The 22500-nt window shown below is 40.8% G+C and overlaps 3 protein-coding genes across 3 annotated transcripts; all 3 read left to right on the forward strand.

The window, feature by feature from the left end:
• Positions 1-11371: 11371 nt before the first annotated feature.
• On the forward strand, positions 11372-13395 carry LOC138054506 (uncharacterized). The gene has a single exon (XM_068900957.1). It carries the CDS (start codon positions 11491-11493, stop codon positions 12829-12831), a length of 1341 nt encoding a protein of 446 aa, XP_068757058.1. The 5' UTR covers positions 11372-11490; the 3' UTR covers positions 12832-13395.
• A 2302-nt stretch (positions 13396-15697) lies between these two features.
• On the forward strand, positions 15698-17714 carry LOC138054507 (uncharacterized). The gene has a single exon (XM_068900958.1). It carries the CDS (start codon positions 15777-15779, stop codon positions 17073-17075), a length of 1299 nt encoding a protein of 432 aa, XP_068757059.1. The 5' UTR covers positions 15698-15776; the 3' UTR covers positions 17076-17714.
• Positions 17715-19498: 1784 nt separating this feature from the next.
• On the forward strand, positions 19499-21883 carry LOC138054407 (melatonin receptor type 1A-like). The gene is made up of 2 exons (XM_068900850.1): positions 19499-20068; positions 21202-21883. Exons 1-2 carry the CDS (start codon positions 19698-19700, stop codon positions 21881-21883), a joined length of 1053 nt encoding a protein of 350 aa, XP_068756951.1. The 5' UTR covers positions 19499-19697.
• Positions 21884-22500: the final 617 nt, after the last annotated feature.

A 22500-nucleotide genomic window follows, 5' to 3' on the forward strand; every position in this document is an offset into this window, starting at 1 on the left:
TCTCTGCGATCCCGGTGTAATGCTCTCTGAAGCCACACACTTGGGAGAGGGTCTTTTTTCTGTGAAGGACTCGATGAATGAAATGAATGAATGATGAATGAAATTTCGAAAAAATTCCATTAGTGCCAAGATGCAAACAAGTGCATATTACATAGACCGAAAGGAAATTGAAAGTAAAAAGTAGGATGAAAATCATTTTGTCCTGAATTTCATATTTACGTCCGACGACATAGACACTTTTGAGAGCGAACTGATGTAATATAATATGCACTTGTCAGCATCTTTTGCATCTTGGCACTGATGGAATTTCTGCTAATGTTAATAGAGCTTCATTTCATTGATTGACTCCTTCACGGAAAGAAATGAGCCCAATAAATTGACCTGCTCTGAAGTATTCTGCTTCAAAGATTCATAGCTCAGTTGGTAGAGCATTGCATCGGCATCGCAGAGGTCATGGGTTCGACTTCCGTTAGAGTCTTGAAGCGACCTGAATTTTTCAGGTGTCTAGCAGAAATGGTTGCTTTTAAAATTGTCGACCCAAGTCCGGAGATCACTTCTCTCATTCGTTAATGATAACTCGTAACGACACAGGTAAAGATGAAGCTAGATGAAATCGTTCAAACCTGAGAAGGAGCGGTTGGTGGGATGGATGTGGTACGATAAAGATTCTGTAATCTCGAGCCCTGCAAATTGAAAACATGACAATAAAACAAAGCGTACAATTCAGACCGATTCGCCATAAATCAAAATAAAAGTATGAAAAAAAAAAACCTATCATTAACTCACTTTTCTGTGATGATTCTAGACTTGCCACAAGTCGACCTCACGATCCCAGGAGAAAATCGTGATTTTTCGTACGCGAAGTAAATGAGCGAGCGACGAATCTAGACGAAGGACTTTTCGAAAGTCTATGATGATTCCTGAGCATTTAATGCATCAGAGATTGTTCCTGAGACGGCTGAGGAGAGCGGTCTTGTCAAGTTTTGTCTTGCACCAAAAAATAAAAAACATTGGACCACGAGTCCGCAGGCATGAATTTCATGAGTTTGCGGTTATATTATTAAATCGCAAAAGTGCGATTTACGAATCGCACATTTGTGATTTACTTTGTGATTTATAAATCGCACGCGCAATTACGAACTTTGCGATTTGTGAATCGCAAAGTTGATAACCTTGCGATTTATAAATCGCGAAGTTGGTAACGTTGCGATTTCTAAATCGCAAAGTTCGTAATCTTGCGATTTATCAATCGCAAAGTTCGTAAGCTTGCGATTTACAATTCGCAAAGTTCGTAACTTTGCGATTTATAAATCGCAAAGGTACTTCAATGTGTTATTTATAAATAACACAAAATATAGGGGAAAAGTACTTAAGGACGTTCGTGCCAAAATCTTCCTACGGTGAGATTTTCTTCATTTCTCGCATAAAGTTAGGTCATAAAGTACTTACTCCAAAAATATAAAAAAATTTGGGGGTCACCGACTTAGTTTCGGAGAAAATGGCAGTGGAAAAATGCCTTAATTTCGATAAATCTGTTATAATAACGAAAGGTAGCCTCATCTGCTCATCCATCGAAAATCCTAAAAATATACTGTTAGAGTGAAGGTTTCCGTGCATAGGTTTTTAGGGGTGAGATTTTAAGATAATTTCATGCCGCTAGGGATGTCGTAAACAGTAGAGTTCATCCTGGACGAGCGTTTTCGTAACCTCTATCCGTTGCAACCACTACCGGAATTCGATGACACGAGGAAAGAAAATTAAAAAAAAAGATAACTTCTTACGGTGAGATTTTTTTCATTTTATCATATTTTGTAGATAGCAAGTAGAGTAAGTGATTCATGATTAAAAAAATAGGGGTCACCGGTGATCCAAGGGAGTAAAATCGATGTGATTTTACGAAGCTCTTGGAAAACTTCGTTTGTCACGTTTTTGCGTGACCTGTCGGGGAAGGACTGGAACCCAAGAGAGGATCGATCGTTGAAGGATAAGGGATGATATGATATTTTATTATTTATGCACGGTAAAATCATCAGCTAAGATTACAAACAATGCTAAAATCTAAATTACAAAAGGTAAAATTTTAAAATGATTACAATGAAATACAATTAAACTATATTAATTCTAAAGCTGCTTTCCACGAATGCCGTGCTTTATACTAAAATATGTCTTTAATCAGATTTTTGAAAAGCCCAAGAGACTCTGCTTGTCTCGCTTTGAGGGGTAAGCTATTCCAGACAGTAGCACCTCTATAGCTGAAGCTGTTTCTATAATAATTTGTCCGCGGAAACGGAACATTAAGCTTTCTTTCAGAGTCTCTTAAACTATAAACAGATTCGCGGTTTGTAAATTTAGAACATAGATATTCCGGTGCTAGCCCCTGAAGACACTTATAGACCATTGTGGCCAGCGCAATTTGTTGCTGGCTAACTAGATTTTTCCAGCCTAAAATTTTGAATAGCTCGCTAGCACTTGCATCAAGATTAGAGAAGGTCAAAACTCTGGCTGCTCTATTTTGCAGTTTTTGTAATTTGTCATGTAACGTGATACCACAGTTTCCCCAGACGACATTGCAGTAGTCAAAGTGCGGTTGAAGTAAAGCGTGATAAATAGAGCGCAATGTCGTCTGAGGAACGAGATGCCTTATACGTTTGAGGGCGCCAATTCCAGAAGCTACTTTCTTTGTCAGTTTATCGACATGGCTACTCCAGTTAAGATTATTATCAACTAGATGCTTCTGTGAAGCATACACTGGCTTGCCTGTGGTACGTGCTACAGAAAATCAGAAGGCACTGAATTGTGTGGTATTGAAATACAGCATTCCAGTCTCTGAAGAATAACAAATAAAAGAGAAGCGAGAAACATTGGCTTCTGGGCTGACATGTTGATAATTTTCAAGTTCCCTCACAACTTCTTTTCACCACAAGTGTGCCCTATGAGCATCCGAAAACTTAGTAATACTAAACTTCACTGAAGTCAAGCCCTGTTTCGCGGGGTTAGTGTTGGGATGGGAGACCAAAACAATAAACCCCTCATAAAAAACAGAAACATCTGACCGAAAATGCTATTAACGCTAACAAATGCGAACTCAGCAAGGTACAGATTCTGTTAGCTTGCTTTATGCAAAACAAATATTGATGAAAAAGCAAATAAATATTGATACACAGTTTTCAGAAAGAGCAGAAGGAAGTTTCCCGGACGGTCGATCGAGAATAAAATATTTACGACATGAAAACAACATTAATTTTGAACCTTGAATATAGAATATAAAAAGTGACGATCAGCGACAAACATTTTGGGAGATTTTTGCTACGTTCAAGTAAATTGCAAAATCGAAAGTGACATGGCCGGAATTCAGCGGGCGCCGTGATTAAGTTACCGCGGCATGTTTACTCGCCAAACAGTGAAGCATCTGTGTCAAATGATGGCAAGATACCGGGTTTTTGTAAGTTTCTTTTTCTGTCAAGTGTTATAAAGTTTGACAATGAAATGAGCGAAGTCAAAACAAAGATCACAATCGCCCAACTCTTGTTTATGCAAAGTCAAAATTTACTCTCCAAGACGCGTACGACGTTATTTATCACCAGGTAATTCCATCATTTTGGAAATAGCAGCTACTTTATTATTCATCTGCGTCACAAGTTTTCACTGATTTTGGGCCTCATTTTGTTGAAACTCAAGCACGCTTCCAACAGGCCTGTGAACCCTTCCTGCTTACAGAGCAATACTAAAAAACTTCTCCCATATCACATTTGAACCTTAAGCTCGAAAATTCAATACACAACATGATATTATAATTCACAAAGGCAGAAAATACCACAGAATCCTTTTCCAGCGAAAATTTTATTGAAACAAACAACATATTTGCTCTTAGAGGCGAAAACCTCTTCCTATTTGATTGCGTGCGTGAAGACAAGAAACTCAATTGTGTCAAATTACCATGTACTTCAGGTAAATAGATTGTTGTCGAAGTCCAGTACTCGTCGCTTTTGAGATTCATGCCTAGTTTATCCAACTGACTTTCCATTATTGAGCTCCATAAGGGTATATTTTGTTTAAGGATCCACTAAAACGCCATTCGCGTTGCATGACTTTCGACGCCATTGCAGGCTAAGTTAATGATTCTACTGTGTCCACAAGAGAAATCTACGCAGTTCCAGTACCCTCTCGATCCTAAGAAAATACGCGCAGAAGGCTCTATACACAAAGACACTACTTAACAGGGGAGTGACAGGCAAGACTTTTACCGACACGGGAAAAAAAAAACAAAAAAAAAAAAAAAAAAGAAAACAAACAAACTAAACGTAGACCTCGACTGGGTTTGCCCATAGGCAACCCAGTAATAAGCACGCCCAGGGATTTAGCAGCAGAAACTTGAGTGATAGGAGCACCATTAATCAGCTGTTTAATCTCGGGAATTGGAGGATTTGTGAGAGCATACAACCTCTGCCTTGATCCAATCAGCATAAATTCGGTTTTTGTCATGTTCAGGGTAAGTTTGTTTGCTATCAACCATTTTTTAACATTTTCTAGATCATGGTTAAGTCTTGATTCTATGTCGCCTGTATTGTCACCCGCATATGTTAGGTGGGTGTCATCTGCGTACATCCATGGCACACAATTCGTTAGACAGTTTGGCAGATCATTGATATATAGCAAAAACAACAATGGACCCAAAATAGTCCCTTGAGGGACGCCGCAACTTAGTGAGCAAGTTTTAGAAAGTGATCCATTAATGGAACACTTTAGAGTGCGGTTGTCCAAATAGGACTTAAACCAGTTGTAAGAAATGCCATGTATGCAGTAATTATTTAATTTAGATAAAAGGATCTCGTGATTAACCGTACCGAAAGCTTTTTTTAGGTCTAGGAAAACAACAGCGTTTATTTTTCCTCGGTCAATGTTGTAAGCCCAAGTATCCGTAGCCCCAAGTAGAGCCGTAACGGTGGAATGAATAGAACTAAAACCAGATTGGCATTTACATATTACGTTATGCTTTGTTAGGTACGCATATAATTGGTTATAAACTATTCTTTCGAACACTTTGGCTATAACCAGGATAACGGAAATTGGGCGGTAATTGTTTAAGTCATCACGTTCCTCTTGTTTGAATAGTGGAGTGACCCGTGCACACTTCCAGTCGTCTGGGAACACACCTACATTTAATGACTGATTGAAAATATAGCACAGCGGTTTGCAAATAAGATCCGCGCATTCACGAATAAGTCGAGAAGAAATTTTGTCAAGGCCGACTGCCTTTGAGTTTTTCAGTTTATTCAGCAGTGAAAATACTTCATTTGTGGAGGTTGGGCGGAACTGAAACTCCTTATCCGTGCTAGTGAGATAATTCAGATAGCTGTTGCCATCTGAAGAAGGAATATCACTAGCAAGTTTCGGGCCAATGGTAGCAAAATAACGATTAAATTCGTGCGCTACTTCTGCTGGAGCTGTTACTGATTGCTCATTTACATTCAGTTGTTTCACAGACGTTTCCACGAAATTTCGGGAAGACAGCTCATTGATGATCTGCCAGGTTTTGCGGGAATCACCCTTATGCTCGTTTAGCATATTTTGATAATAAACTTGCTTCGCTAGCCTAGTCGCACTATTGACTTTTTTTCCGCTGTCTTTTAAAGACAGGTTTAAAGAGAGGTTTTTACCCCAAAACAAAGCTTTCTCGAGCACAGCAAAGAAGTTTTAAGCAGTCGTCATCTTCATTTGGTTAGTGTTTTGTATAATATTTCTCCATTGTCGTCATGCTCGTCTTCTGGAGTGTGGTTTTTGTGAAATTTAATCGCTGTTTTTTTCCACGCAGGTCCGCACTATTCAAGCCAACGAGGACGAAAATACAGCTCTATTTTCACGAAAGTAAAGGAAAAGAACTTCAAAAACATACATTCATTTTGAACTTAAGTTCGTAGGGTAATAAAAACATTGAAAAAAGAAACAGCCCCATTAAATTTACGCAACGGTTCGTCCTCGAGTTTTCCAAACTTTCAGCCACTACTCGATCAGCAGCTACCATTTAAAGAGCTTTTCCATCCTCCCGCTCACTTCTCTTTAACGTTTCATGATGATTCGAAAACAAATGTGCCATTCTTTTGTCGGCCTGGAATTTTTTCCCCGGCGTTTTTGTCGCCATGTTATTTTAACTAATGCTTGGACAATATTTATGAAGTCATGTATACTAGTGCACGACTGATAAAAACAACGCGAACATCAGTCGTGCAGTAGTCTACTTGACTTTCCTAAATATTTTTAATCAATTTTGACTGATCACGATCTTCTCTTATCCAACGCTGTGCGAGACTTATCGTCCACGGTTTCTGCAAAGGTTTTCAAACCTCAACTTCACTAATGCTCGAAGTAATGCGTGACATATTACAGTCGCGTTACCTGCGCAGTTACGTTGCGCACAAACAATTAGCGCGAACATCCTTAAATAATATTTTTACATTTGGCGCCCCATAACGTGGATGCTGTAATGTATTGATAACCTTTTAACCGGAAATAACTCTAGTTTTCATACCGGAAGTTTACAGAAATCGCGGGCTTACTTAGACCCATGGGAAATGTGAAACCATGCTCTTTTATGTGCCATGCGAGTGAAGTAAAGTTTACTGTTGTGTTTAGTTTAATCTGTGTGATTCGTTGGCCATCGATACGCAATCTTTACATTGGCGACGAGGATTCGATTCGTTTTGTGAGGTCGGGGATATTTTGGGCGTCATTTGCGTAGAGGATCTGAGTATTTTGTCAGGAGGATAATGACAAGCAGTGCACCTTCGACTTCGAGTACACCTTCGACAACACAAACACAGCCAGTTACCGCGTTTGTTCCTCTTCTTGATGTGGCCAGTCTTCCTCCCTTCAACCCGAAGGAAGACCCGAACACTCTCGCCGTTCGTTGGAAGTTGTGGAAGCGCTCATTTAATTTGTATTTGGTGGCTAAAGGGATAACGAAGGATGAACAGAAAACCGCGTTGCTGTTACATACCGGAGGATTGAACTTGCAGGAACTCTACTACACGTTAGTGCCCGGAACGGATATCGTATCTTTCGATGAGAGTATGGTGTTGCTGGATGGTTTTTTTTCGCCCCAGTTGAATGTTCCGTTCGAAAGGCATCAGTTTAGGCAAATGGAGCAAACTTCGGGTGAGTCGGTTGATCAGTTCGTTTGTCGGCTGCGACAGAAAGCGATCACCTGCGAGTTTGAAAAAGTTGATGAAGCGATAAGGGATCAGCTTATTGAGAGGTGCAGGGACTCCAGACTCCGCCGTAAGTTCCTGGAAAAATCAAACGCAACCCTGAATGATTTGCAAGACCTAGCTCGTGTACATGAGGCAGTAAATATGCAGGTCAAGGCCATGGATCAGTTAAGCTTGTCAGGCCAGGTGAATGCTGTCTCGTTCGGCAGACCTCAAAATACGGGGAAAGGTAAAGAGACCGCTCAAGGCAGAGGTAGAGGAAATAAGTCTGGTAAACATTCTGGTGGTTGTCATGGTGCAAAGGTGATGAGATGTTTCCGTTGTAATTACAGTGACCACATCGCACGTGATCGGAATTGTCCAGCTCGCAACCAAAAGTGTAATTCGTGTGGGGAGGTTGGGCATTTTGCTATTTGTTGCAAAACGAAGGAACGCAAAGCTCCTTCTCAAGATTCTGAAAAAAGGAAAGCCTCCAGGGGCAGAGCATATCAAGTGTCAGAAAATTCAGCTACTGGTGCCCAAAATTACTATGCGTTTGCAGTGGGAGCTGGTGAGTTTGTAGGTGGTAGCGAAGTTGATTTGAAGGTTGGAGGAGTTGTGTTACGTGCAGTACTTATTGATTCTGGCGCTTCGTGCAATGTGATTGATCAGACGACCTGGGAAGCGATGAAGAAAGAGAATGTACAGTGTGATTCCAAGAAATCAAGCAAAAAGTTGTTTGCCTATGGTCAAAAGGAGCCTATTGAAGTGATTGGAACATTTGTGTCTGAAATTGTGTGCGGGGCCAATGGCAAGTCGTGTGTTGATGAATTCACAGTTGTTAAGGGTCCAGGCCGATCTCTACTGGGAAAGAACACAGCGGAGAAATTGGAAGTGTTGAGGGTTGGTCCCATGAAAGAAGAAATATGTTCGTTAATGACAGAGGGCAATGGTGCTGATATTCGTGAGAAGTACGCAGAAGTTTTCACAGGAGTTGGGAAGCTGAGGGATTTCCAGCTGAAGCTTCATGTAAGAGATGATGTCACACCTGTCGCACAACCGGTACGGAGGCTACCATTTGGACTGAGAAGCAAGGTTGACGAGAAGTTGGACGAGTTGTTAGCCAAGGACATCATCGAAGAGGTGTCACACAAACCTACTGAATGGGTGTCGCCATTGGTTGTGGTCCCAAAGGCAGACGGTGATATCCGGATTTGTGTGGACATGCGCAGGGCGAATATGGCAATAGAGAGGGAGAGACACCCCATCCCCACGCTTGAGGAAGTGTTATATGATCTTAACGGTTCAACTGTGTTCTCAAAACTTGATCTGAAATGGGGTTTTCATCAAGTGGAACTGGATGAAAAATCGCGCGATATTACAACATTTGTTACACACCGTGGCTTGTACCGATACAAACGTTTGATGTTTGGAATAACATCAGCGCCCGAAAAGTACCAGAAAATAGTTGCTGATGTTTTGCAGGGGTGTAAGGGTGTGGCTAACTTGGCAGATGATCTCATTGTACATGGTTGTGGTATTGAAGAGCACGACAGGAATTTGCATACTGTTTTAAAGCGGTTGGGAGAAAAAGGATTAACTCTGAATGGAACGAAATGTCAGTTTCGCCTTCCCAAGCTAACCTTTTGCGGTCATGATCTGAGCAGCCAAGGTGTTACGCCCAGTGAAGAGAAAGTAGCTGCCATTATGAATGCAAGTCCTCCGAAAGATGCTGCAGAGGTCAGATCATTCGTTCAGCTGGTGCAGTATTCTGCAAAATTTCTCCCCAACTTCGCGCAAGAAGCAGAGCCGCTTAGGAGTCTCCTGAGGAAGAATGAGCCTTTCGTTTGGGGTGAAGCACAGGAAAGGTCGTTTCAGAAGCTAAAAGAGCTTGCTGCAGGGGCCAGCACACTTGCATACTTCAGAGGGGACTGCAATACACGAATCATTGCCGATGCAGGTCCACACGGTTTGGGTGCGGTGTTGACTCAACTTCAAGATGGGGAGTGGCGAGCAATCTCGTATGCATCCAGGAACCTCACTGAAGTAGAGCGAAGGTACAGCCAGACGGAAAAAGAGGCATTAGCCCTGGTATGGGCCTGTGAAAGGTTTAACATTTATGTATACGGACGCCAGTTTGAACTAGAAACCGACCACAAACCGCTTGAGTGCATTTTTGGCAGGCTCTCTAAACCATCGGCGCGTATAGAACGATGGGTTCTAAGGTTACAGGGTTACGATTACAAGGTCGTTTACCGTCCCGGAAAAGCAAACATTGCCGACGCACTTTCGAGGCTTAATCAAGTCAACCCCAAAGACACAAGCGGAGAGGAGATTGACTTTGTTATGGCAGTCGCTCAGGGAAGCCTACCAGTGGCACTCTCGGCTAAACAAGTGGAAGAAGTGTCTGAGAGCGATCCAGAGATGGTTAGCCTGAGACAGTACATTTTAAGTGGGGACTGGTCTCAATGTAGGATGTCTGCGTATTTGTGTGTCAGGAACGAGCTATGCGTGTTAGGAAAACTTGTCTTACGTGGCACTCGAATTGTCATACCGGAGGCTCTAAGGGGAGAGGTCCTACGTCTTGCTCATGAGGGTCACCAGGGCATCGTAAAGATGAAGGCACGCCTCAGAACAAAGGTCTGGTGGCCAAAAATGGACTTAGACGCCGAACGAGTCTGCAAGTCTTGTCATGGATGTCAGGTTGTAGGGGAGTTACAGCCTCCAGAGCCAATGAAAAGAGTGGAACCACCTACCGGTCCTTGGCAGGATATAGCCATAGACTTGATGGGTCCTCTTCCGACGGGAGAAAGTTTGTTGGTAGTCGTGGACTATTTCAGCAGATTCTATGAGGTGGAAATCATGAGGTCGACCACGTCCAAGAAAGTGGTAGATGTACTGGCACAGATATTTTCAAGATATGGATATCCTTTTACTCTCAAGTCCGACAATGGTCCTCAGTTTTGCTGCGAGGAGTTTAAGACGTTCCTCTCAGACCACGGAATAGAACACCGGACATCTCCTCCGCTGTGGCCGCAGGCCAATGGGCACGTCGAGAGACAGAATAGAACGCTTCTAAAGGCTTTGAAAGTGGCTCACGTTGAAGGAAAAGAGTGGCGGGGAGAACTTAATAAGTTTCTGCTCGCGTACAGGAGCACACCACAAGTAAGCACAGGAGTTACTCCTGCTTTCCTCATGTTCGGTAGAGAATTGAAAACTAAATTTCCAGAGCTGAAGAGAGCTAATAACCTGTTGAATGAGGGTGTAAGAGACAATGACTGGAATCACAAGTTGATCCACAAGGCATATGCTGATAACAGACGAGGTGCTGTAGAAAATCCTGTGATGCCTGGAGACCAAGTTTTACTAAAGAACACGAAAACGTCTGGTAAGCTTAAGGCAAATTTTGAGAGTGAACCATACACAGTGCAAACTAAGGAAGGCCGTGAGGTGACTGTTCGGTCGAAAAAGGGCGTGGAATACAGGCGGAACAGTTCTTTTGTTAAACGTTACAACCCACCAGAGGATACACAGGAGTTAACAGAAAATGTAAGTGAAAAGGCTGTTAGCTCAGTAGTTGGAGAGGCTGTAAGCCCAGCGGTTGCCCCAAGTACCTTGGAAGAAAGTACAGTAACATCACGACCCAGCCGGACAGTCAGAATGCCGGAGAAATACAAGGATTATGTACTCTATCAAGTAGACTCTGTTGACGCATTGAACCTGTGTTGAACTTTGGTAGACTTCGTTTAGGTTTAAGGATTAGTAGAACTGGACAGTATCCTTCTAGTTGCGCAGTCCATGTGGAGCGGTTTTTCGTACTATGTATTTTGTTGACATTTTCCTTTCACTATATTCTGTTTCCAAAGAAAGGAAGGGATGTAATGTATTGATAACCTTTTAACCGGAAATAACTCTAGTTTTCATACCGGAAGTTTACAGAAATCGCGGGCTTACTTAGACCCATGGGAAATGTGAAACCATGCTCTTTTATGTGCCATGCGAGTGAAGTAAAGTTTACTGTTGTGTTTAGTTTAATCTGTGTGATTCGTTGGCCATCGATACGCAATCTTTACAGATGCAAGGCGATTTCAGGTCGCCCGAAATTGCTTGACATACATGTCATATTATATTGTAATGCAAATGAGAAAAACTAACCGTGAAAAGGGCTCTTGAGCGATTCCCGGAAACCTGATCACGTGGATTTCCGAGAAAGTTCTCATCAGTTATTATTTTAGCAAAACTTGCTTTGTTCAAGTCCCTTTTAAACATAACAGAAAAGGTGTCTTCGCCAGCGAATCCGGTAACCATGGCAAGTAGGGTTGCCTTTCACTGCCCTGATTTTTACAGAATGGCAATGTCTGAGAAGGGGAACGTAGCTGTAGTAGATAAAATTCACAATTGCGTTTTTGTGTACGGCAAAGGAAACTTACTCAACGGTGATGAGCAATGGATGCAGAGGAAAATTACATTTGGGCTGGTGAAACCTAATGACGTTTGTTTTGGGCCAAATGAGCATCTTCTGATTTCCGATAATGGAGACTGCAGAGTTAAGATTTTTGACTTGGGTGGAAGCCTGAGACAAGTAAATCAGATTGTCATGGGCGATAATGATGAAGGTAAACTAGATGTACAGGATGCAACAAGGAGTAGAGAATTTTCGGTGTCCAGATTGAAAACGTTTCGAGAACCACAAAACATCGTGCTTGGTCGGGGACCTTTATACCAGTTGTTTATCTCGACTGGTGTCGATATAGTACTCATCAATATGGATTGGAATGAGATGATTCCTTTAAGTTTTTTTCATCTTCGTAACTCTTTGCATTGGTACTTCGTACAGCATGATATGAGTTCAGTCTGTGACAATGTAAGCTCCGTTCAAGATCATAGGGCAAGTCATAAGGTAGGAGGTTTCAATCCCTTGGCAATCACAAAAGCTCAGTTTTGCGCTATGTTCTACCATGTCACAGAGACAAGGAACACTGGATTTTTATGTCTCAGCAAATCTGAATGTACCGTTGGAAAGAGGAATGATAGACGAAAATTCGCTGAAACGGTTGTACTTTACGTGAGAGTGATGGACCAAAATGGTTGCATGATATTTCATGCGAGATATGGAAATTGTTACGAAGGCGCCTACGCAAACACAATTCATGCAGAATATTTCATGCTAGTAGATGAAGACTTTAGACAAGCTGTTAAAATTCTATGTGATCTGAGAGGTGGTCTTATCAGTATGTATATGAACAAACAGCCATGCTGTCGGTCAACAGGACATGGTAAGAAAACCGAGCTTAAAATAAAGGATTGCTCACAGGACTTGATCAAATTCTACAATCTTCATTGCTCGCCTAACAACATAAAACTGACAATCAATATTTGTCAGTTGTATAAAGCCGACATGACAACTCTTCAGCAGGAGGCATCACTATCAGTGGATATCATTAACGCTCAGTTAGGCCTTAAATTATTGTTATGCTCTGGAATTCAATTGAATGCCATGACGCAAGAATGCTGGAGGAAACTTGCCGAACCTGCATGCATTGAGCTACCTCTCTACCAAGGCAGTGACAGACAAAAGCTGGACAGATACATTTACAAGGTTTTATCAGAAATCAAAGCGAGGCCCTTCTTTCTTTTACCACCATAACTCGTCGAATCTCTCATTTGAGTCACAACCAAGTCCATTGAATAACAGGATCCAGAAGAGTTTCGGTTGATCACTTTCATTGAGTTTCCATTGCTTTTTTCATCCTATCTGAAAATCAGCCCTGAGATGTGGTGGCTAATCATAAGTCACAAGTCGGGATGGCATTACTCGGCGTTCGATTCATATTTCCTGCCATTTCAACAGTGTCGAACTGCATATTATCCGCTTTCATGTTGTCTTAAGGCTTTGATTTTGCTGGCACTCTTGCATTTTACAATTTGCGAGTATTTTTTATCTTTTAGATATATCAATAAAAATCCTCACAAGAGGAATTTACTCGTATGCCCATTGAAAACTCTTTACATGATTGTGTAGTATTTTGTAAGGAACCAAACAAGGAATGTCATGATACTCAAGCAAACGACCAAGCACCAGTTGGAGGTGAGCCAGAGAATGACAAAGAAAGAAACAGACCACTGCGGCTATATATAGTACGAGGATGACAAAAAGCCAAGGAAGTCTCAAAGTTGATGAATATATTACAATAAAAGTCGACTGAAAGTAGACAAGACTACTTTACTTCACCCGAATACGATTCTTGGTAAAATCATTAACCTTGAAGAAAAAGGCAATTGTGCAAAAGTAGCCACAAAATTTGGAAAACTGATTCACAAATGTTCCCACAAACCGACTAAAAAATGTACAACGTAATACCGTCGTCATCTTAGTACAAGGTTTTGCAAAAATGTCGTTGTGAAGTCAACAACACGGTAGCGGTTTGGGCTTTTTTCGATCAGCAAAAAGGCTAAGCTACCAGTAACAAGAATAACTGAGCTACCTACACTGCTAACAAAGAATTAGATTAATCGTCCGGGTTATAAATCTTCTAGGTATTTTCGAAAAATGGGCAGTCAAATCTCGTATCGTACTCGTTCTCGTCCTCGTCCTCGTCCTCGTCCTAGAAATCTAAAGAGACTTAACTGATTCAATGAGTGTAATATGAAGTGCTAAGTTTCTACCCCATATGAACCATATGCATGTGAGCGTTAGCCCTACTGATGGAAATGGGCCCACACAAGGACAGAGAAAAACTCTGACCAGGGTGGGAATTAAACCCACGACCTTCGGGTTAGATCACCGCTGCTCTACCGACTGAGCTACATGGTCAGACGGGTTCAATTGGAATGACCATGTATCGTGCGTGGGGTCTGTTATATTTTACGCAGCACCTGTCTTTTTAAACGGTCTTCCCCAGTAATTAAAGAACGAGCTGGCACGGCTCGAGAAAAGAGCTATGTCAATAATGACCTCAGGAAAGTGCAACTTTTGGCAATAGAGGTGGGGGTAACACCAATTTTAGAGTATCATTACGTACTATGTAGCAAGCTTTTTGATAACATCGTCAGTGATCCAAATCATAAACTGAAAGCGCTCCTTCCACCAGTGTATGACAACTCGCGCTATAGTTTAAGACGACAGCGCCATTTAGCTAGGAATGAATAAATTCTTGTTTGATTCTTATCCGAACTGTGATTCCTCAACTTTGTAAACGCAGCTATCGAGTGGTTTTAACCCCGTCTTTTTAAATATGTTACGAGTACCTTATAGGCATTGAATATAACAGATAGAATGATGAAATAATAACAAACTAAAAGAGCTGTAGTTGGCTTCTGGTGAACACAGGTGTCACTGTCCACGGTCACGGCGTGCTCAATCCTTTGCTAATACGAGTGGACCTGTGAACTTGGCGGATCGACGAGAAAATGTCTCTTGCACTCATGTTCAACCGCACATAACACTTAGCAATAGACCAATTTGGCTAACTCAATGTTGTACCCAATTCAAATCCTTTGGGAATAAAACGTTTTGTTCCAAGTATTACCATATGATTTAAATGTGAATGCTACATTATCATGCAAATGCAATACACAAAGCATCTTAACCCCTAGAGAGTTGAATTGGGTACAACATTGAGTTAGCCGAATTGGTCTATGGATCGGTGACACATGCTGACGACTGCAACAAGTATCAATTCCGTCGGAACAAACTAAAGTACGTTGCGGCATTACTTCGGAAAGTGAAACATCGGATAATCGATATTGATCGTCGCCATATCGATTTGAATTCAACTGAGTGAGTGACAAATTGGCATATCTTGAAAAAATTGATAATGGTCGTTAACATATCGATTGGTTTACATCTGAATGACTGAAAATTTTGCATATTTTGACCCCTAACGATAGTCGTTTATATACTCGTTTCGCGTATCCACGACTAAAAACCAACCCCTACCGTAACTGTGCAACCAAAAAAAAAAAAAAAAAAATGGACCGCTTCATCACAACTATTTCATTATGTAAACCGATTTTATTAAAAATGAGAGAGAAAGAGGGATTGGGTAGAAAAATCAAGAAATCCTCTGCCCAGGCGATCGATAGAAAAATGGACGACTACAATGGTTCGCGAAAAAAAGCGTTAGTGCATATTGATGCAATGTAATATGTTGCCGGTAAAGTCCGGTCTCAGGTTGAACTATAGTTTTTCCCTAGGGTAAATGTGTGATAAGCATTATACCTACAGATAAGTAAAGAAGCTTAAAGAGTGACCAGTACCGTAAAATGTCATGATAAACCTAAAGAACCATCGAGCTTCACCTCGAGTTCATGAAGGTTAGGTTGATGGTATTAGTGATGAGCTGAAGCAATGTAGTGACGATAAAAAATGACCTGCAACTTCAGATTGCGTCGAGAACTACGTTATTTCCAAGAGCTTTCTCAGAAACATCCGGTTTTCCGAGAAACATCCGGTTTTCCGAGAAACAATTACATATTAAAATCAATTCAATGTCACGTGAAAAAGTTTTGAATCGCATTTGGGCTTGAAAACTCAGTGATAAATTCAAATTAGTACCAGATTTTGAGCCTTTGCCAAAACTAGTAAAAGTAATGAGTACGAGCCAACTGGTTATGGGAGCAGCACTGGCAATTTCTGAGCAAGGGAGAATAGCAATTGCCAAAGCGTCGGAGCGTCAAGTGGAGTTATACGGTGGAGCAGAAGCAAATCAAATCATAAGCCAACAACTTGTAACACCATGTGAAGTTTGTTTCGCACCAAACAACCATCTTGTCATAGCAGATACTGGAGACAGAAGCATAAAGGTGTACAGCCTGGATGCAGCGCCACAGATGGTCGCTCGAATTATCTGCTTTCAACAAAACGGGAGCAACAAAATCGAAACTGTGACAGGTGCGGAGCCATTTTCGCCTTCTCTTTCGCTTAGATGTTTGACCCCATTCAGTATAACTGCTGGACCATGTCCTTTGTCTCAACTCTTTGCTGTTTTCGGATGCCTTATTTCTGTGATTACATTGGATTGGGGTACAACTGAGTTGCTTGATTACCGAGAGCTCTCTTCGTCGGATCAATGGCCTTCAGTTCAGTTAAAGATGACCAAAGAGTGTAATAAGACTAGTATTGTGCATGATCATAAAGACAATCACAAAGTGGGTGGATTAAACCCTCTAGCAGTTACGAAAGCTCAATTTTGCGCAATGTTTTACCATGTGACAGAAAAAACTAGAGATAAAATAAAATATAAATGCTTGCACAGGAGATATTGCCGTGTAGGAAAAATGCCTTTGACCGGCCCCAAAACTGATTATGCCTTGACAGTTGTAGTGTACGTCCGTTTAATCGACACAAATGATCGGCTGCTTTTTCACGCGAGGTATGGGAACTGTTTCGAGGGTGACAGGAGAAACACAATTCATGCTGAATATTTTATGTTAATGGATGGTGAGTTAAGACAGGCTGTAAAGCTCCTGCGTGATCAGAAAGGTGGAAAAATTATAGTTTTTATGAACAAACAGCCTTGCTTTAGATCAACAAGACATCGTAAGGGCAAAATATCTGCCTGTCTGAAGAGGAAAGAGTGCGCTCAAGATCTGGTGAATTTTTATAACCTGTATTGCTCTTCTCACGGAATTAAATTCATCATAAACCTCTGCCAATTATACAAAGTCGACGTGCCTCCCTCTCCATCTCCTCCAGAAGATATTCGAAATGCGCAGCAAGGCATGAAAATGTTGATTAATGCTGGTATTGAATTAAAGGCTATGTCCGAGGAAAGCTGGACACGACTCGCCACCTATGCTGACATTGCTCTACCGGAATACCAAGGAAGCGAAAGACAGAAGTTAGATCAACATATTGATAACTTTATTCACAGAATGGGAGTGGAATAAATCAGGGTTTGAAAGGAAAAAAAAGAAACCGAGTCCTCGACGAGCACTACTCTGACTACTGCCTCAGTCATTCCTGCTTTTCAATCCTGTCATCATCACGACGGATGCTTGCCTTGTGAAGCACAAAAGGGAGAAAATCAAGGGTTTTTTGTTTTTCATTGAGTTACAAATTGTAACTTTTTTGTGATTAGCTGATAGCCAAGGTCTCCTGTAATGGATTGCATGTAAGCTCTGGAAAGTGGAAGTGTTAAGCTGAACTGAACTGAACAGGTCCTTTAAAAATAAACCTATACTTAGTAACACGTTTAGTATGGTATGATGGACATATTCTCAAAAGAAAACCAAGCAGATGGTTCTGTAATTGATTTCTTTTATAACTTATTTTCATAGATCTCTTTTATAATGACGGCCAAATTAAATATTCATCTGTTTTAATTTATGCTAATAAGTCTTTCTAGCCTCGGTACGACGAGCAATTCAAAAGAACTTTTGTTTTAAAATGAGGGCAGTAGGTCTTATTAACATGAACACAAAAGATAAAAGTGGTCTATACGAGATGCGCCACTGTCATTTACTCTGTCATCAACTTAAACCTGATCCGGAGGGAAATGGTTAATAATAAAGGATTACCGAGAAAAATTATTCTCTTTATACGATCTATAAAGAAAAATATTACATAATTTCACCTTGTATGAACTACAATAAAATGCGGACTACAGCGCTAATTCATTTCAACAGATCTTCGGATTGCAAATACCTAAACTGATAAAATGAACCAAGCGCACTGCAGTATCTCCAGACATGGATCGTGCAATTAACGTCCACACAAAACGCCTGAGCTTATGTTGTTTAATAGTGCAGGCAGGGATGTATGTGACAACCAGACAAATCAAAAAGCGTATAAGGCCCTATTCACTTGTGCGGTATATACTAGTTTTGGTTGGCGGCGCTCTAGGCCTTTAACACAGGCGTTATTAGGGCTTCGTCCCAACATCGTGCTACGTTGAACACTAAAACAGCCGGTATAGGAGGTTTTCACGTGACGTCAGCGCCGCCTTGTTTGTGGACGAAAACAAAATATCTCTTATAAGCTTCTTTTGTTTGTCCACCAGAAGTCGTACATTTCTCTATTGTTACTGGTGTCTCTGGAGGTTGGTTGAAAACATCATATATGAGGAGTAGAATCGGAAAGCAAGCTCTGTTTCGGGTTTGAGTTAGGTTTGCGATAACGTTTGCGCTTCTGTCACCTCTATTTACACTCGCAAAAAATCGTGAACGGCTGATAAAGTGAAAACGCCCCTCGAGGTCTGCGCAGCGTAAAAATTAATCTCTTCTTGACCTGCGTTTTTTTCTTGTATGTTCATTGACAAGCAGGGAGAATGGCAAAAGAAACTGCAGTTAATTTGCATGATGAACATGAAAGCCATGGTTTTTATTAGAGTTAGGTCTATTGTTTTTCCTTCTTCTTTTCGTCGTTCTGGTTTCTGGGGTTATGGCAAGATGACATAAATAAATTCGCGTAGCGAGTGAGATGGTATTTTCGCAGGTAATGCTGCTTTTGGTGTTTTTTTGTATGTGAGGTAACAGGTCGCAGACGCGAACAAGTCTGATATTTGAAACGCATATGTTGACAGCTTCCAAGTTGCTTCCTTTCCTTTTTCTTGCTGATACAGTCGGTTACTCTACGCAAAACAAACATCAACTTGAAATTTTATTGAAACCCCTGCTTGAGTGGGAGGTCCGGTCCTTCCCTTTTTCTCTCAGAAATTACGATAAACGGTTTCCCCTGAAAAAAAAAAAACACTATTTACTTTTTATAAAATAAATACATATTTTTCAAATGTCAAATAATTTTCTTTTTTCTTTATGTTTTTACGCTGGGTTTTTCGTATCTACTCCTTGAGCCGGCTCGTATCAATCAATTAATTTGTTTAAATGAAACAACATTTCTTAATTTATCAAATCACAATAATATTCTAGAATGGGATCAAAATAGGCGGGGCAACCACTTTGACCTTCATACTCTCTTGGTAGACTTCAGAGCTGTCTTCCACCATTGATGCCATTGATGCCTATCTCACTCACTTAAAGTATATGTCTATTATATTGCATATATTCTCTGATATTTCTCCCTGTTTAAGAACTGAAAGCAAATTCACCAGCCGCCTTTGTTTGATGAATTTTTAATATCCTTCCTGTATTTAAGTAAATACTTGCTGTTTTGTAACTATTTGAAAATCGGAAAATGCTCCCTGTACTTTTATTATTGTTCTTGTTTTGAGCAATAATATAATTTAGCATTATTCTTTCAAGTTATTTTATATGGCTTTAAAGACAAGACTTAAAAATCGCCTGCTCGCTTTCACCCTTTCGTCTGGTTCAAAATAAATGGTTGTTTTTGACATCAATAAACATACCTTTGCCACAATGACGATTTCCGTGACTTTTTAGATGAAACTTTTAAATTACTGGTTGAAAGACGTCAGGATCATTCATTGACATCAGTGTTCTAATAAGTGAGAACATCACTTCAAGAAATAAATACATTGCAAAAACGTAGACAAAAGTCAGCCCTTTTACACGAAAAGGCGTCAACTCGTGGTTATATCACTGATCTGCAAAATGGTTTCTTCTTCAACGATAATCGCAGACGGGTCTCCTCTTTATAAAGAACTCGCTACCCGCTCGATTTCCTCCACAATTGGCGAAACGTTTTTAGACGCTTTTATCGTATCCGTCGGCACTCTTGGTAACGTTGCAGTGTTGTTGGTTTTGTATAAAAATCACCGACTTCGTAACATTACCGCTTATTTTGTGATTTCCTTGGCCATATCTGATATCATCATGTTGGACCTCTGCTCACCATTTTCTATTGGTGTTCTAATCGTTGGAGATTGGATTTTTGGGTACCTTCTTTGTCAGATCCAGGGATTCGTTGTTATGTGGGTAGCTTGCGCGTCACTCGGCACCCTTGCTTTGGTAGCGATAAACCGGTGAGTGACAGGTCTTTCCTTAGTCAAAATTAAATTTGAGTTCTTTGTCATTTTCTATCTTTTCTAAATCAGACAAAAGGAGTAACTGAGATTCCACCTCACCCAACGCAAGAATCTAGATAAAGCTCATCTCTCTTTGGAATGGAATTCGTTCAACTGCCGAAAGACGAAGAAAATGTGCCTTTCCTCGTGTTTGTCAAAGTTTCTTGACAAATGTTCGCCCCAACAATTTGAAGGAAGTGTTCAAATGTGGCTTGATTTCACAACCTATCCTCTCTTTATTTTTGACAAGATTTCTAAAAAATAGTACAAGAGAAAAGCGTTAGACTACGAAACTGTCACAACAAAAACTGTGATGACTTCTTTCTTTGCTCTTACTCGTCTTGTTCTGGGGGAAACATACACTTTAACTTGAAATTATCTAACCCTAGCATAGCGTTATTATTTTTGCATCTTCCCGGGAATATTATAGTAAGAGCTGATTATTTTCTTTATCTCGCAAACACCGGGTTTTTTATTTGTTAATTTCGGCGGTAACGTGAATTTGACATCTAGTCCAATTTAAATTGAAGAAAATGTAAAAACCATACCGTGTTTGTTTCGGTTCCCACGAATGAGAAGACATTTGAGTCTTAAAAATGACAGCGCGTTGCAATTTCGTGCACTTCTGTCCCAGTAAAAGAATTAGGGTGCGTTCGATTGACCATATTCCGGAATAGGAATACATGGAATATAAGTTTAAAATCCTTCGTTTTTACGGAGATTCACATTCAAATTGTCAAACTTCTGCTAAAATGCTATTTTAAACATATTTTTGTTATCCTCGCTGCTTCGAAACGCGTCAAACATACCGTTTTCATCATCATTCCACGTATTCTCATTCCGGAATAGGGTCAATCGAACGCGCCCTTAATATAAGCCACGTTTTCATGGCAACTTTTTCTCATCAAGTACTTCGCTGGTTCAGAGCTATTCACTAGTTTCACCGCCTTAACAAAAACAATGAGAATAAGTTATTAAGCTTTATTGTGGTAGGACCCTCAAAAGAGACCCTAAACCGAAGAAGCTGAGGCCAAGCCAAGATCTTTTTTTTACATGAGCGGAGCATTAAGTACTATATTCCCTTCTTTTAGGTATTTCCGCATCGTTAAAACCTCGAGGTATAGAGTCATTTTCACTTCAGCCAAAGCCAAACTTATAGTCCTTGGAGGCTGGATTGCAGCCTTATCAACTCCTTTGACATACACCGCCGCTGGTAAGCATTACGTGTTTCAACCCGGGAAATTCTTTTGTTACTTTGAGTCCAAGTTTTCGTTGCTGATTCTTCCATTCTACATCTTCATCGGAATATCAATGGTAATTTTGATCGTTTGCTACCTAAGAGTTTTCAAAGCGCTTAAAATCCACGAGAGAACTGTGGCAAAGAATCTCCGGAACGGAAATGTAAGGAAGGTCTCTCTCTCATTAGAGGATATTAAGGTAACAAAAATCTTGTTTGTAACCGTGGTTGCCTTTATCTTCTGCTGGACTCCAGTTTTAGTCCTGGATGTTGTGGATAACTTTCTCGGGTCGGGATGGGAATTGAACCGCGAAACCTATTACATGTATAGTATATTTGGCATTTCCAGTTCAGCGATAAACCCTATCATTTATGGCGTCATGAATCCTTCTTATCGGAGAGCCTACTTAAGGTTGCTCGGAATTCATCGTGCGGGACGCGTAGACGTGGAAGTGCCAGCGAATGTACACGATGACCCAAGAACGAAGACTGGAGAAACACATTTGCGGGAACTGAACAATTCCTCAGTCAACTAAAACAGACTAGACCCTCCGTGAGGGTACACTGGGTTGCCTGTGGTACGTGCAGCGTTCCACGCAATTTTTTTCAAGTTTGGGGGGGGGGGGGGGGGGGGGCCACGCAATTTTTCTGGCTACCGGCCTATTAATTAATCATTTGTTAGAAAGAAGAAATTCCTGACTCTTTAAAAAAAATTGACACGCATTGCTTACGTGTGGTAGTGAAGTAACACAGCGATTTATTCCATAATGTCAACTGAGCTGTGTGTTGTCTTCCAGGAGATTCAAGTTGTCCTTGCGTAACTGTAGCTCTAACAGTGCACGATATTGTTTTGGAATTGTCTATCATTGTAGTGCCATGGTAGCAGTCTTGGGTAAATAGCCTGAGAAGACATGTGGTTGCTAGCAAAGTACTGAGCCCAGAAAGATTGAAGAAAATAAATGGGAAGTGAAAAACATTGTCTTCTGGGATGACATGTTGACAGTTGTCTCTGCGTAATATGTAGGTCTAACAGTACACGATATTGTTTTGGTATTGTCTATCATTGTAGCGCCATGGTAGAAGTCTTAGATAAATAGCCCCTTGAGAAGACATGTGGTTACTAGCAAAGTACTGAACCCAGAGAGACTGAAGA

The sequence above is a fragment of the Montipora capricornis genome, chromosome 6 (assembly GCF_036669925.1).
Source record: "Montipora capricornis isolate CH-2021 chromosome 6, ASM3666992v2, whole genome shotgun sequence".
NCBI classification, from domain to species: Eukaryota; Metazoa; Cnidaria; class Anthozoa; order Scleractinia; family Acroporidae; genus Montipora; species Montipora capricornis.